Source organism: Oncorhynchus tshawytscha, linkage group LG12, assembly GCF_018296145.1.
Source record: "Oncorhynchus tshawytscha isolate Ot180627B linkage group LG12, Otsh_v2.0, whole genome shotgun sequence".
Classification (NCBI taxonomy): Eukaryota; Metazoa; Chordata; class Actinopteri; order Salmoniformes; family Salmonidae; genus Oncorhynchus; species Oncorhynchus tshawytscha.
The window spans coordinates 11,864,299-11,880,803 of NC_056440.1; the positions used below are offsets into that span (position 1 = coordinate 11,864,299).

General features: G+C 41.3%; 2 protein-coding genes across 2 annotated transcripts in view; both read left to right on the forward strand.

The window, feature by feature from the left end:
* Positions 1–40: 40 nt before the first annotated feature.
* LOC112262562 (glycine-rich RNA-binding protein GRP1A) lies at positions 41–1,023 on the forward strand. The gene has a single exon (XM_024438184.2). The coding sequence runs from the start codon at positions 124–126 to the stop codon at positions 607–609; it is 486 nt and encodes a 161-aa protein (XP_024293952.1). The 5' UTR covers positions 41–123; the 3' UTR covers positions 610–1,023.
* Positions 1,024–4,717: 3,694 nt separating this feature from the next.
* The window catches only part of ksr2 (kinase suppressor of ras 2), a 99,074-nt gene continuing 87,286 nt past the window's right edge, over positions 4,718–16,505 (forward strand). The window contains exon 1 of the mRNA XM_042331341.1: positions 4,718–5,507. Coding sequence (XP_042187275.1) covers positions 5,331–5,507 — 177 coding nt within the window. The 5' untranslated portion in view covers positions 4,718–5,330. The remainder of the gene's footprint in view (positions 5,508–16,505) is intronic.

A 16,505-nucleotide genomic window follows, 5' to 3' on the forward strand; every position in this document is an offset into this window, starting at 1 on the left:
TTACTGTGGGCGGAGTCAAATTACTCTTTATAATATTTCGCGGCATGCTGCCATTTCCTTTTCCGTCGACGTTCCTCTCCAAGTAGCAGCTCTTCTTGTTCAGTCCGCAAAAGACAAAGAAACATGTCCGACGAAGGAAAACTTTTCGTCGGTGGCCTGAGCTTCGACACCACAGAGCAATCTCTTGCAGAAGCGTTCTCAAAGTATGGAAATATCTCTAAATGTGATGTCATCATGGACAGAGAAACAGGAAGGCCTCGTGGATTCGGCTTCGTAAAGTACGACAATCCCGAGGATGCGAAGGACGCTATGGATGCAATGAACGGCCAGTCTCTCGACGGCAGAACCATCCGTGTGAACGAGGCAGGCCAGGGCGGTGGTGGAGGTCGTGGAGGTGGCGGTGGATACAGAGGTTCCCGAGGTGGTGGTGGATACGGCGGTGGAGGTGGATATGGTGGAGGCGAGAGGAGTTACGGTGGTGGCGGAGGAGGCCGCAGCTATGGCGGAGAAGACCGAGGATACGGAGGTGGTGGTGGTGGTGGTGGATACAGGAGCGGTGGAGGCCGAGGCGGGTACTCCTCTGGTGGCGGATACAGGGACAATCAATAGGTTGGGCCCAGGAAGGCTACGGAGACCGTTCTAGGCCGGGGATCCTACAGAGACTGCTAGCTACAACAGTTAACGTTATGCTGCACACGAGTAAAACTCCGATTCAAGATCATCCCTTGGCTGGCTGTATTTAAAAGATGCGCTCCTCAAGAAATGTCCACGTGTTGTTGTTGACCGGATGACTTTTGTAGTCCTATTCTGTGTTTAATTAGCTAAGTTAGCTTGCTAGCTAGCTCGAGCGTCTTTCAATTTAGCCACGTGTGTCAGCCATTCATTTCCAAACCATGTGAAAAGTTCATGTTCTCTTGCCCAGTAACATTCCACCTTTGTACTTTCTGTTTGTATCCTCAACATTATTTTTTGTGTCAATTTTGGCTTTATGGAACCTATTAAACGATTTCTTTGGAAAAACAAGTTATCCTCATGTTATTCGTGAACCAATTGTATCAATCCATAAAATGACTCGTGTTTGTGGTTGAAATTATTCTGCCAAGGGCCTTAACGCGGCAATCCGCAGTTACAACCACAGGGCCACCCCCTCAGTACAAAACTGCAGGGTGGGTCTGGGTCGATATAACCACGCAAAATAGGACTGACCATTATATCGGAGTTGTTTTAAACGATGTGCAAGTAGTTTTTTTGGGGCTCGTGAGGCATAACATTTATATTCAACAGTCGACGGGTGCATATTTTATGAATCCAAAAATGGATGTCGCAACTGCAAGATTGCCCCGTAAGACTTAAGGTGTGTCGAAAGTCTTCATTAAATTCTTTCGGTAGAACTAAATTCGCCCACAAACACGAATATAATAGTATGTATATAGCTAGCTATCTTAAATGACCGCGTTTTCACGAATTTAAGTATCTGATTGTACGGGACTGGATACGGAAGTAAAGCGGAAGCGGGCGTCGCTTTCGCACAACTGAAAAGTGGTTTCCACTAGAGCGCACAGCCACAAAGTTAAAATACGCTATCGTAAATGTTCATGAGAAATTGTAGCTTTTTGGTCTGAATTTAGGTATAAGGCTATTAGTGTGGTTAAAGTAATGCTAGGGTTTAAAACATTTGAAGATACATTGTAGAAATAGGCAGGATTTATGACTTTGTGTCTGTGATAACTAGTGACGACCGCGTAATATCAGGAGGGTATATTTTGTAATTTTTCAGTTACACAATAACGAATGTCGAAGGCCGATACCAAGTCAGTCGTTTGCTTGTAATTTCTAAATATATATATATACCCTAATGCCAGAACAAAGGCTTCTAAAATTAAGAAATCCCCCTGTTCAAAATCAAAGTTTATCGGTGGTATACGCAGTTTTGCAGATATTATCGCAGGTGCAGCGAAATGCTTGTTTCGAGCTCCCACAGTGCAGCAATATCAAGCAATACAATAATACACACATAATCAAAAAGTTTTTAAAAAGAAAGAAAAGAACTTAGGACATCAAAACGAGCAATACCAGTCTGGAATAGAAATAAGTATATGAATGTGAATGGTGTGTATGGACAGTATGTGAATAGAAATGGTGTGTACAGCAGTAGTTATATAGGATGAGCCTTGACTAGAATATGGTATGTACATATGAAGTGGGTAAAACAGTATGTCAACATTATTAAAGTGACCCGTGTTCAATGACTATTTACATGGTTGTCGAGTGGCACAGCGGTCTAAGTCACTGCATCCCAGTGCTTTAGGTGTCACTACAGACACCCTGGTTTGATTCCAGGCTGTATCACAACCGGCTGTGATTGGGAGTCCCATAGGGCGGCGCATAATTGGCCCAGTGTCATCCGGGGTAGGTGGTCATTGTAAATAATAATTTGTTCTTAACTGACTTGCCTAGTTAAATAAAGGTAAAAAACATATGGCAGCAGGGTAGAGTACCAGGTGGTAGCCAACTAGTGACCGTGTCTAAAGTTCAGGACAGGGTACTGGGCAGATGCCGGCTAGTGACAGTGTCTAAAGTTCAGGACAGGGTACTGGGCAGAGGCCGGCTAAGAGTTTGAGATTTCCTGACGGGAAAAGTAACCCCCACGGTGGATTTAAAAAAAATAATGTTTAGTTGTTGTCCATCCTTTTTTTTTCAGACAAATAAGTCATCTCTACTGCCATTTGGATTGTACAGAGAAGTAGGTATCAGAATACTATTTTGGCAAAACCTGACTCTTGGGAAATACATGCGAATGTAGCTTCTAATAGCACTTTCCTATAAAACATGCTCTGCTTATCAAAAGTCTGAGTGACATTTATCTGAATGTTGTTTTTAATATAAAAAATAAAAACCTGAATCAAGTGTTAGAACATGTCAGATATGGTGTCTACACAAAATGAGACACGACTGAGTGCCACAAAAACACATCAAAGAGAATGGTTGTTTTCTTGTCGGTTTTGTCAGAATATTTTAGGCGGCTCAGATTATTGTAAGAGGCTCACTGTATATAAGCCCTTATGATTGGCCATTATTGGCCTTATGATCACACACTGTACAACACATAGACTGTACAGTGTTTCTAGTGAACTCTAGAATAGGGGCTGTGTGCAGTGTAGCCTATAGAAGCCAAACAGCTATATTTTTCATTCTGTCTTGACACACAAAGCACCAAGCCTGTTCAGTCCAGCAGCGAGACACAATAATGCAGCCTTATTCTAAAATTGATTAAATAAAAAATGTTCCTCATCAATCTACACACAGTACCCCATAATGACAAAGTGAAAACAGTTAAGACATTTTTGCAAATGTATAAAAAAAATAGAATTAAGCTCAGGTCTATCCTGTTTCCATTGATCATCCTTGAGATGTTTTGACAACTTGATTGGTGTCCCCCTGTGATAAATTAAATTAATTGGATATGATTTGCAAAGTCACACACGTATCTATATAAGGTACCAAAGTTGACAGTGCAAGTCAGAGCAAAAATCAAGCCCTGAGGTCGAAGGAATTGTCCGTAGAGCTCCGAGGCAGGATTGTGTCCAGGCACATATCTGGGGAAGGGTACCAAAAATGTTTTGCAGCATTGAAGGTCCCCAGGAGCACAGTGGCCTCCATCATTCTTAAATGGAAGAAATTTGGAACCACCAAGACTCTTCCTAGAGCTGGCCTCCCAGCCAAACTGAGCAATCGGGAAAAAGGGTCTCGGTCAGGGAGGTGAACAAGAACCCAATGGCCACTTTGACAGAGCTCCAGAGTTACTCTGTGGAGATGGGAGAACCTTCCAGAAGGACAACCACCTCTGCAGCACTCCACCAATCAGGCCTTTATGGTAGAGTGGCCAGACGGAAGCCACTCCTCAGTAAAAGGCACATGACAGCCCACTTGGAGTTTGCCAAAAGTCACCTAAAGACTCTGCGACTATGGGAAACAAGATTCTCTGCTCTGATGAATCCAAGATTGAACTCTTTGGCCTGAATGCCAAGCATCACATCTGGAGAAAACCTGGCACCATCCCTATGGTGAAGCATGGTGGTGGCAACATCATGCTGTGGGGATGTTTTTCAGCGGCAGGGACTGGGAGACTAGTCAGGATCGAGGGAAAGATGAATGGAGTGAAGTACAGAGAGATCATTGATGAAAACCTGCTCTAGAGCACTCAGGACCTCAGACTGGGGCGAAGGTTCACCTTCCAACAGGACAATGACCCTAAGCGCACAGCCAAGACAACGCAGGTGTGGCTTCGGGACAAGTCTCTGAATGTCCTTGAGTGGCGGAGCCAGAGCCTGAACTTGAACCTGATTGAACATCTCTGGGGGGACCTGAAAATAGCTGAAGAAGACCCGAGGCTGTAATTGCTTTCAAAGGTACTTCAACAAAATACTGAGTAAAGGGTCTGAATACTTATGTAAATGTGATATTTACATTTTTTATTTATAAAAAATGCCTTTGCTTTGTCAATATTGGGTATTGTGTGTAGATTGGTGAGGGGATCTAATCTTAATCCATTTTAGAATAAGGCTGTAATTTAACAAAATGTGTCAAAGTTCTGATAACACCTTAAAATACTGATGTGGAGCTGATGATGGAGCATATCGATAACGGAGTTCAAACAGTGAACTCGCACTGTGCACATAATCTCGCGATAACTCCTCCCCGACGCAGCATCACTCGGCGGTGGTGCCTCTCCTCCCGTTGCTTCCGTGGGCGATGCGATCCCCTTGCTGTAGATTTGATTGACTGGAAACATGTCGGTGTGGTGGTGGGAGCGACCCAGGATGCAGCTGCTGGCAAGGGAGACGGGGAGTACCTGTACCCAATCCACACAGCATCACCTTTAAAATGATTATATGACGATGCTTTAATTTAATGGATCCGTTTATGTTATTATGATGCGTTGGTTTTTTATTTGAAATGAATAAACAACGCTCAATGGATTTATTACCTGAGGCTTGATCGATTGTGTTCTGATTTTTGTTTCTGTTGTGGAGGTAGCCTACGCTATCTGCAGATTGTGTTTGATGATATAGCCCTCAGCATCAGTACCAGGTTCAATCAGAAACACCTTGATGAACCACCACCAGGAAATACAAGGACTGTTGCAATGGAGTCGCCTTTCACATAGATCACATCTCATCTGTAAACCAATGTACATAATATAATATACCACCACGTTTGCTGGCTGGCGTTTTGCAGGTCGCTTTATTTCATGGAGTTTTTTCCACCTTTATTTTCTGAGTAGATTTTTTTTGAAGTACACATAAATAAACGACCACAGCTCGCAAGCAATGGACGAGAAGAATATGACAAAAAGCGACGAGCAGCGTCTGAGTTTGCAAAAAGCCTTGCAGCAGTGCGAGTTGGTGCAAAATATGATAGACATAAGCATTTCCAGCTTGGAGGGATTGAGGACCAAATGTGCCACATCTAACGACTTGACACAGAAAGAAATACGAACGCTGGAGGTAGGCAAAAGCACCCATTCCGTAGAATGAAAAAGGCTACTGCTGCGCTGAGGCTGCTAATCATGTATTTTGATCAAAATCACTGTTGGGCTGGTTGTCACGTCTATCATAGCCTATATCAACATCAATGTACATTATTCGATGTCGTTAAAATGGTTGACTATATCATTGGAATACTGTTTTCCCCCTATGTTATACAGCCTAGATGTGTTTTATGCAGTGTAATAAATGAAGAAAAAGCTAGCTGCAGTGAGCAGGCTGTTGTGGTCTTGCGCATTCTGCAGGTGGTGGAAAGAAGGTGGTTTATTCAGCTTTAGAACTCTTCTCCATCAGAATTCTCCCTGAGAACGTTGAGGCCTAAACACTTTCTGTTTACGATTCATCATCATTATCATCATCATCATCAGTAATATGCTCTGCATATCATCAGCTAGATTGCAACAACTGTTATGCAAGTGTGTATTAGTGAAATTGAGATCCGATTTAATTGGCCCACAGGGTATTCCATAAATTGCGTTATGTAATGGACATGATGTTATCCAAAGACAGTGTAATGTTTTTTTGTATTTTTTTTTGTATCAAAACATAGATTTGTTTGCCAAATGAATAAAATGGGGTCTGGATACATTTCAGGTGTACTTAGGCCCTAAATGGTTTAAATGACACAGAGATTCCTGTGTATGTTACACAGGCGGGTGATTTTAAATGGAATACATGTAAACAGAGGTCCGATGTGATGGGACTTGATGATGTGTGAGTTAAAAAGGGCACCATCATTATCCTCAACATAATGAGATGACATAGGCCTGTAATAGATGTGCAATGAAGTTTTAGTGGCCACAGCTGGATGAATAGCAGGCCTCTATATACTGTTTATTCATTTACTCAATCATGTAGTTTTCCCACTGATACAAGGGGAAAAAATCCACGTCTATGCCTCTCGTATGGACTTGATATATATAGGCACACCATTTTACAATATTTCGTCATTTGAAGACCTAGTTGCTTGAGTTGAATTGAATTTCAGAGAGGAGTAGATTGAAAACACACACTACATTAGGCCCTATAGCTAGGACTACAGTACATTATGGCCACTCGTTAACTTAATAGTCTACCTGTTTGGGTGAATGGAACATGCTGAATAGATTCCACATGTCTAGCTAGGTTACAATTATTTGATCTAACAAATGTTCACACACAGTTTATCATTCCCCACTCCCTAGCTACCAACCAAAAGCACCACTTTGAAATGCACGCCTAATAGTTTGACTCAGGGAAACTGTGCTGTGTCATGCAGCTACAGCATCTTCAGTCAGGAAAAACATGGCTGCACTCAAACTCTAAAAAGACATGTCTGCCATTGACATGTGGCCTTATGGCCCTGTTAAGTTAGGTGGTAGGTTTGCTGTATGTTTGCACATGCTGTCATGCACACTGTTTGGGCCTTCTGAGGCAGAGGGCACAGTACTAGAGGATTGGGCAGTCATATTTTGTAACATTTTACATTATGTTGCTCTTCTACCTGTGTAGTTCTAATAGCATTATATTAGCATGTTGTTATAATGTATTTATGGAGGGCCAAATGTGGTTAAGCAGTTGCCTCTCACAGATTTTAGCCATGGCATGGGTCAGGCTATTGATGTAGAAACGTTATTAATACATTTAATTTATTGAAAGAGTGTGTTGGACAAGGTCTTTAGATTAGATACAGTCAAAGGTGCAATCTGCAATAGATACATCCATTTTTGACTTTTAAATGAATGAAATATAACCATTGATTCTTGAAGAATATAATTTTGAAATACCTCATGAGATTAGTTCAACTGTTGTATTCCATCAGAACCCAAAATAGAAACTTGTTTAACTCCAATGTAGTGTAAACAAACACAGTATAGCCTCAAAACATGGTTAAAATATCATGGATGGTCAGTCCTTGCATCTAAACGTTTGTTTGTCTATGAATTTGACAGTGGTTACATTTCTGCAGCCTACCCCTTAGCTTTTTACCATAACAGTGGTGGGGCGTCATCTTTGGTATTGTTTGAACTGCAGAATGCCCCTTTTAACTTGTCTTCTCCAGGCCGGGTCAGGTTTCTGGCCTCATTGGCAGGTAACGTTGCACTTATAGTAGAATCATGCACTCGTTGCAACTCATAGTTCATTCATGATCTTTTACTTGCTGCACTTGTTGTATCTCCAACAAAGTCCTGTGTTAACACAGACATATGCAATATTATAGAAACAACTATTTTCAAATGTGAAAGCATCGGACTATTGCAACTGTGATATATGACTTTGTTTGTAAAATGTCCCCCTGCACAGTTCAAGACATTGAAAAGTGTGTTCTTATATCACAGGTTATTATGAGGGAGAAATTCAATATGAGGAATTTTGGGTTCACTTTGATTTGCCACTTTTTGCACAAAAGAGCTGTCTTGACTTACTGTGCAATACTTGTTGAAGGACAGTTTAACTGTTGTTAAACCGAACATACAGTAATCTACAATGCAATACAACTTCATTGATCGATATGGGGTTCCTGAATGTTTGAATGGCTCATCTATTGAACTGTAGGCCAGTTTCCCAGGCACAGATTAAGCCTAGTCCTGGACTAAAAAGCTCTTCAATAGTGATTCTGCTTTGTTTGGCAGTGTCTCTCTGTTGTGAAGCAAGGTGCATGTGGGATAGGGTCAGACTATACCATATCACATGGGATAGGGTCAGAGTTCAGACCACACCATATTACATTGGATAGGGTCAAAGTTCAGACTACACCATATCACATGGGATAGGGTCAGAGTTCAGACTATACCCTATCACATGGGATAGGGTCAGAGTTCAGACTACACCATATCACATGGGATAGCGTCAGACTATAGCATATCTCATATGCCTTTTTCATCATAGGAGATGTGTCTCAAGTTAAAAACAACCCATCCGAGTTATGAGCAACACCTTTTCCCTAGTTACGAAGACCAACACCTTTTCCCTAGTTACGATGATCAACACTTTAGCCCTGGTTACAATGACCAACACCTTCTCCCTAGTTACAATGACCAACACCTTTTCCCTAGTTACGATGACCAACACCTTCTCCCTAGTTACAATGACCAACACCTTTTCCCTAGTTACGATGACCAATATCTTTTCCCAAGTTACGATTGCCAACACCTTTTCCCAAGTTGCGATGACCAACACCTTCTCCCTAGTTACAATGGCCAACACCTTCTCCCTAGTTACAATGGCCAACACATTTTCCCTAGTTACAATGGCCAACACCTTTCCCCTAGTGCAGACAAAACATTTCTGGCCCTACCATGGGAGCAGGTCAAATATCAGCTCTCCACACCCCAATGGTAACCATAACCTTCAGCTCAAAAAACACACTCACTAGCACCAGTGTGGAAAGACAACAACCTTCACACAAACCAGTGCTTACCTTTGTTTCTCTGGTTGCATTATATGCTACTGTACTGTACTGACCCACTGTTTGCCATTCACCCCTTGAATAAATGAGCTGTATTGGACCTAGTCCGAGTTCTGAAAGTATTCAGACACCTTCCCTTTTTCCACATTTTGTTACGTCACAGCCTTATTCTAAAATATATACAGTGCCTTGCGAAAATATTCGGCCCCCTTGAACTTTGCGACCTTTTGCCACATTTCAGGCTTCAAACATAAAGATATAAAACTGTATTTTTTTGTGAAGAATCAACAACAAGTGGGACACAATCATGAAGTGGAACGACATTTATTGGATATTTCAAACTTTTTTAACAAATCAAAAACTGAAAAATTGGGCGTGCAAAATTATTCAGCCCCCTTAAGTTAATACTTTGTAGCGCCACCTTTTGCTGCGATTACAGCTGTAAGTCACTTGGGGTATGTCTCTATCAGTTTTGAACATCGAGAGACTGAAATTTTTCCCATTCCTCCTTGCAAAACAGCTCGAGCTCAGTGAGGTTGGATGGAGAGCATTTGTGAACAGCAGTTTTCAGTTCTTTCCACAGATTCTCGATTGGATTCAGGTCTGGACTTTGACTTGGCCATTCTAACACCTGGATATGTTTATTTTTGAACCATTCCATTGTAGATTTTGCTTTATGTTTTGGATCATTGTCTTGTTGGAAGACAAATCTCCGTCCCAGTCTCAGGTCTTTTGCAGACTCCATCAGGTTTTCTTCCAGAATGGTCCTGTATTTGGCTCCATCCATCTTCCCATCAATTTTAACCATCTTCCCTGTCCCTGCTGAAGAAAAGCAGGCCCAAACCATGATGCTGCCACCACCATGTTTGACAGTAGGGATGGTGTGTTCAGGGTGATGAGCTGTGTTGCTTTTACGCCAAACATAACGTTTTGCATTGTTGCCAAAAAGTTCAATTTTGGTTTCATCTGACCAGAGCACCTCCTTCCACATGTTTGGTGTGTCTCACAGGTGGCTTGTGGCAAACTTTAAACAACACTTTTTATGGATATCTTTAAGAAATGGCTTTCTTCTTGCCACTCTTCCATAAAGGCCAGATTTGTGCAATATACGACTGATTGTTGTCCGATGGACAGAGTCTCCCACCTCAGCTGTAGATCTCTGCAGTTCATCCAGAGTGATCATGGGCCTCTTGGCTGCATCTCTGATCAGTCTTCTCCTTGTATGAGCTGAAAGTTTAGAGGGACGGCCAGGTCTTGGTAGATTTGCAGTGGTCTGATACTCCTTCCATTCAATATTATCGCTTTCACAGTGCTCCTTGGGATGTTTAAAGCTTGGGAAATCTTTTGTATTTGTAGCTTTAAACTTCTTCACAACAGTATCTCGGACCTGCCTGGTGTGTTCCTTGTTCTTTGTGATGCTCTCTGCGCTTTTAACGGACCTCTGAGACTATCACAGTGCAGGTGCATTTATACGGAGACTTGATTACACACAGGTGGATTGTATTTATCATCATTAGTCATTTAGGTCAACATTGGATCATTCAGAGATCCTCACTGAACTTCTGGAGAGAGTTTGCTGCACTGAAAGTAAAGGGGCTGAATAATTTTGCACGCCCAATTTTTCAGTTTTTGATTTGTTAAATAAGTTTGAAATATCCAATAAATGTCGTTCCACTTCATGATTGTGTCCCACTTGTTGTTGATTCTTCACAAAAAAATACAGTTTTATATCTTTATGTTTGAAGCCTGAAATGTGGCAAAAGGTCGCAAAGTTCAAGGGGGCCGAATACTTTCCCAGGCACTGTATATATTTTTTAAACATATCCTCATCAATCTACACACAATACCCCATAATGTCAAAGCCAAAACAGGTCATTGTGATGTTTCTACAACTTGGAGTCCACCTGTGGCAAATTCAATTGATTGGACATGATTTGTAAAGGCACACCCCTGTCTATGTAAGATCCCACAGTTGATAGTGCATGTCAGAGCAAAAACCAAGCCAGGAGGTAGAAGGAATTGTCGAAGGCACAAATCTGGGGAAAGAGTACCAAAAAGGGAAAGAAGGGCCTTGGTCAGGGAGGTGATCAAGAACCCGATGGTCACTTTGACAGACCTCCAGAGTTCCTTTGTGGAGATGGGAGAACCTTCCAGAAGGACAACCATCTCTGCAGCACTCCACCAATTAGGCCTTTATGGTAGAGTGGCCAGACGGAAGCCACTCCTCAGTAAAAGGCGCGCTCTCTGTGACCATGAGAAAGAAAATACTCTGGTCTGATGAAACCAAGATTGAACTCTTTGGCCTGAATGCCAAGCGTCACATCTGGAGGAAACCTGGCACCATTCCTATGGTGAAGCATGTTGGTGACAGCATCATGCTGTGGGGATGTTTTTCAGCGGCAGGGACTGGGAGACTAGTCAGGATCAAGGGAAAGATGAACGGAGCGAAGTACAGAGAGATATTTGATGAAAACCTGCTCCAGAGCACTCATATGACAAAGCAATGAGAAAAAACGATCTATTTTAGAATAAGGCTGTAAAGTAAACTTATGGGCGATTCACTATATATATACACTACCGTTCAAAAGTTTGGGGTCATTTAGAGATTTCCATGTTTTTGAAAGAAAATCAATTTTTTTTGTCTATTAAAATAACACCAAATTGATCAGAAATACAGCATTTAAAAAAAAACTTTATTTAACTAGGCAAGTCAGTTAAGAACAAATTCTTATTTACAATGACGGCCTAGGAACAGTGGGTTAACTGCCTTGTTCAGGGGCAGAACAACATATTTTTACCTTGTCATCTCAGGGATTTGATCTAGCAACCTTTCAGTTACTGGTGCAACGCTCTAACCACTAGGCTATGTAGACATTGTTAATGTTGTAAATGACTATTGTAGCTGGAAACCGCTGATTTTTAATGGACTATTAGGCATACAGAGGCCCATTATCAGCAAACATCACTCCTGTGTTCCAATGGCACGTTGTGTTAGATAATCCAAGTTTATCATTTTAAAAGGCTAATTGATCATTAGAAAACCCTTTTGCCATTATGTTAGCACAGTTGAAAACTGTTGTTCTGATTAAAGAAGTAATAAAAGAGGCCTTCTTTAGACTAGTTGAGTATCAGGAGCATCAGCATTTTTGGGTTCGATTACAGGCTCAAAATGTCCAGAAACAAAGAACTTTCTTCTGAAATTCGTCAGTCTATTCTTGTTCTGGCCAGCATCCCGGAGTTGCCTCTTCACTGTTGACGTTGAGACTGGTGTTTTGCGGGTACTATTTAATGAAGCTGCCAGTTGAGGACTTGTGAGGCGTCTGTTTCTCAAACTAGACACTAATGTACTTGTCCTCTTGCTCTGTTGTGCACCGGGGCCTCCCACTCCTCTTTCCATCCTGGTTAGAGACAGTTTGCGCTGTTCTGTGAAGGGAGTAGCACACAGTGTTGTACAAGATCTTCAGTTTCTTGGCAATTTCTCGCATTGAATAGCCTTCAGTTCTCAGAACAAGAATAGACTACAGGCCATTCAATTACAGACCATTTTGGCCCTGTAATGAAACTTGGATTAGCTAACACAACGTGCCATTGTAACACAGGAGAGATGGTTGCTGATAATGAGCCTCTGTACGCCTATGTAGATATGCCATTAAAACGCAGCCGTTTCCAGCAACAATAGTCATTTACAACATTAACAATGTCCACACTGTATTTCTGATCAATTTGATGTTATTTTAATAGACAAAAAACGTGCTTTTCTTTCAAAAACAAGGACATTTCTAAGTGACCCCAAACTTTTGAATGGTAGTGTATATATCTACATTTGTTAAAACATGTGTTCTCTAAATAAGCTTTGTTGTACAATTAAAAGTCAAAAAACAGTCAGCAAATAATTGAATGAATTCAGAGCTCGTGAATTTATACATAGGCTGAATATATGCATTCCACAACCATATGACTCAATAATTATTTAATAAAAATAGTTGTCGCTGCTTTTTTTGTTGTTTCAATGATCACTGATCTGGCAATTTTTTTGTTACAAATTTAACCGGAACCATGCATAATGCACAATCACTAACAATGTAGTAGGCATTATAAAAAGATGAACACCATTCTCAAAAACAACCTCTCTTGCACAAGCCCACGTGCTAGTAAGTAGCCAGCTAATTATCACGTTTAACCAATTTGGATCTAGGTATAATTTCACAAGCTCTGAATTCGGTTAACAAGGCAAAACAGTCGAATTGTTATGAACACACCCTTCTGTCCGTCTCCAACTGTTTGAACAGCATGCTAGCCTGTCTACTTTGTTCAGAGTTGAAATCAAGTGGCCAACCATATTTCTCAGAATGAGAACGAGTTGCCGATTCCTTATGTAATTGTTTCATGCTTATTGCACATTTATTAAACAGACTAAATAGCTAGTATAACAATCGTTATTTGACTACAATGCTGCTGGCGATACGTGGTACCGTAAAAACTGAGCATTCATTTTCCAGAATGAATGTTCATTGGTATACAGTTTTACTGGCGTCTGCTCTGCTCGAAATTTGAGGAGTTCAAACATATACAGGGTATCGTTAGAAATGTTAACTTATCCTCTATTACAGTAAAATAATGTCTCAATGTGTGTTGGTGTCCATATGACCAATTCTGTTGGACCAACCCTCTAAAGCAAATAGCAAGTGGAAAACGTTTGTCAGAGAGGAAGAAGTGATCTCTCATCTTTGCTGTTGGGAGTGGTAGAGGGAGGGGCTTGGGAGAAAGAGGCGAAGCGCGCCAAAATCTGTCCAACATAAACCCAATGCGTTTCTATGCGCTTATTTTGAACCTATTGTCGCCTGTCTTCCCGCCTTTGGGACAACGACTCCCATTGTTAGGGCGGAGACTTGAGCAAATTGTCTTTATATCCAGATCTCTGGTGGAAATGGGAAGGTGAACAGCACAGAAGGAGCGAACGGGACGAGATCAAAAAGACAACATGAACGTGGATATAAACGCTCATAAAAACGAAAAATACAAAAAACTCGATTCTGCGATGCAGGCGCAAAAACATACATTCGAATTTATCGAATTAATTCGATATATCGCCCAGCCCTAGTTAATTTGTAAACACATGATGTCTTCATTTTAAGCCTATAATTTCAAATCAAATGGTATTGGTCGCATACACATATTTAGCATATATTATTGCGGGTGTAGTGACATGCTTGTGTTCCGAACTCCAAGTGAAGTAATATCTATCAATTCACAACAACACACACATATAAAATCAAAATAATGTAATTAAGAAATATATAAATATTAGGACGAGCAATGTTGGAGTGGCATTGACCAAAATATAGTAGAATAGAATACAGTTTATACATATGAGATGAGTAAAGCGGTATGTAAACATTAAAGTGACCAGTGATCCCATGTCTGTGTATGTAGGGCAGCAGCCTCTTAGGTGCAGGCTTGAGTAACCGGGTGGTAGCCGGCTAGTCAAGAAGCTATACATGGTGTCGCAGGGCGTCCATTTAGACTGCTAGCTGGCTGCAATCATTTAATTACTTGTTCTGTAATTAAAGTTGGAAATTCAAACATTGCTGATTGTAAAATTAATGTGCAATACAATATCAAATCAAATGTATTTATATAGCCCTTCGTACATCAGCTGATATCTCAAAGTGCTGTACAGAAACCCAGCCTAAAACCCCAAACAGCAAGCAATGCAGGTGTTGAAGCACATTGGCTAGGAAAAACTCCCTAGAAAGGCCAAAACTGGGTGGCCAGTCCTCTTCTGGCTGTGCCGGGTAGAGATTATAACAGAACATGGCCAAGATGTTCAAATGTTCATAAATGACCAGCATGGTCAAATAATAGGTCTGGGACAGGTAGCACACTACAATGGCATACTAATCAGCTACCAATTGTTTTATATGGGGTAAACGCCCCCCTACGATCAATGTCTGTTTGCTGACAACAACAAATATGTTTGGAGAAAAAAATTGAAGGTGGATGATGACCATGCTTAGGGTAACAAACTATAAAGGAAAAGAAATGGCTACAGTTGACAGATTTTTAGTTATTTAATAAAACATATGGCAGGCCTTAATGCCTGGCCATTTTCAATAGCTTTCAGGGCACAACAAAGTGCCTCTTTGCCATAGCCACCACGATCAGATATTTTCTTGTAAACTCTCACCTGAATTTTTTTTTTTACAAGTATCTTTAGAACGCTGGATAACTGACCCCTAACCCCTATTCTGACCCTAACCCTAACCCCTTTTCTGACCCTAACCTAACCCCTATTCTGACTCTAATCTAACGCTAACCCCTATTCTGACCCTAACCTAACCCCTATTCTGACCCTAACCTAACTCTAACCCCTATTCTGAACCTAACCCCAACCCTGGCCCCAATTTGAACTCTGACCCCTAACCCTAATCCTGCTAACTGGGGGTTATTAGCGTATGCTAACTAGCTGGCTAGCATGTATTTCCCCTCAGACTTTCTGCTAGTGAGGTTGCAAGCTAGCTAACTGGGGGCTAGCTAGCTAGCTATGCTAGCAGGCGTTAGTTTATGCTAACTAGCTGGCTGGCATTTATTTCACCTCAGACTATCTGCTAGTGAGGTTGCTAGTTAGCTAACTGGGCTAGCCAGTGCCTAAATCACAGCTAGACTTGCTTGGGCCAAGCCAAATGAGCAATGGACATTAGACCGGTGGAAATCTGTTCTTTGGTCTGATTCTTGAGAGTTTTAGTTCCAACCGCCGTGTCTTTGTGAGATGCAGATGAGGTGAACGGTTGATCTCTGCATGTGTAGTTCCCACCGTGAAGCATGGAGGAGGAGGTGTGGGGGTGCTTTGCTGGTGACACTGTCAGTGATTTATTTGAGAACTTGTTCTCAACTAGCCTACCTGGTTAAATAAAGGTGAAATAAATAAACATTTAGAATATAAGGCACACTTAACCAGCATGGCTACCACAGCATTCTGCAGGAATACTCCATCCCATCTGGTTTAGTGGGACTATCATTTGTTTTTTTTAACAAGACAATGACCCAACCCACCACCAGGCTGTGTAAGGGCTATTTGACCAAGAAGGAGAGTGATGGAGTCCTGCATCAGATGACCTGGCCTCCACAATCCCCCAACCTCAATCCAATTGAGATGGATTTGGATGAGTCGGACCACAGAGTGAAGGAAAAGCAGCCAACAAGTGCTCAGCATATATGGGAACTCCTTCAAAACTGTTGGAAAAGCATTCCAGGTGAAGCTGGTTGAGAGAATGCCAAAACTGTGCAAAGCTGTCATCAAGGCAAAGGGTGGCTTTGAATAATCTCAAATATATTTTGTTTTGTTTAACACTTTTTGGGTTACTACATGATTCCATATGTGTTATTTCATAGTTTTGATGTCTTCACTATTATTCTGTAGAAACTAGTAAAAATAAAGAAAAATCCTTGAATGAGAAGGTGTTCTAAAACTTTTGACCAGTAGTGTACTTTATGCACAGTAGCTTGCGGGGTCATGATGAGTGCTCTGTTGCATTTAGTTGGAAAACATTTAGTACTTTCTAAACTTTGTA

What these genes read in the sequence shown, in the direction of transcription:
- LOC112262562 (XM_024438184.2), top strand. Translation starts at nt 124, where the DNA reads ATGTCCGACGAAGGAAAACTTTTCGTCGGTGGCCTGAGCTTCGACACC.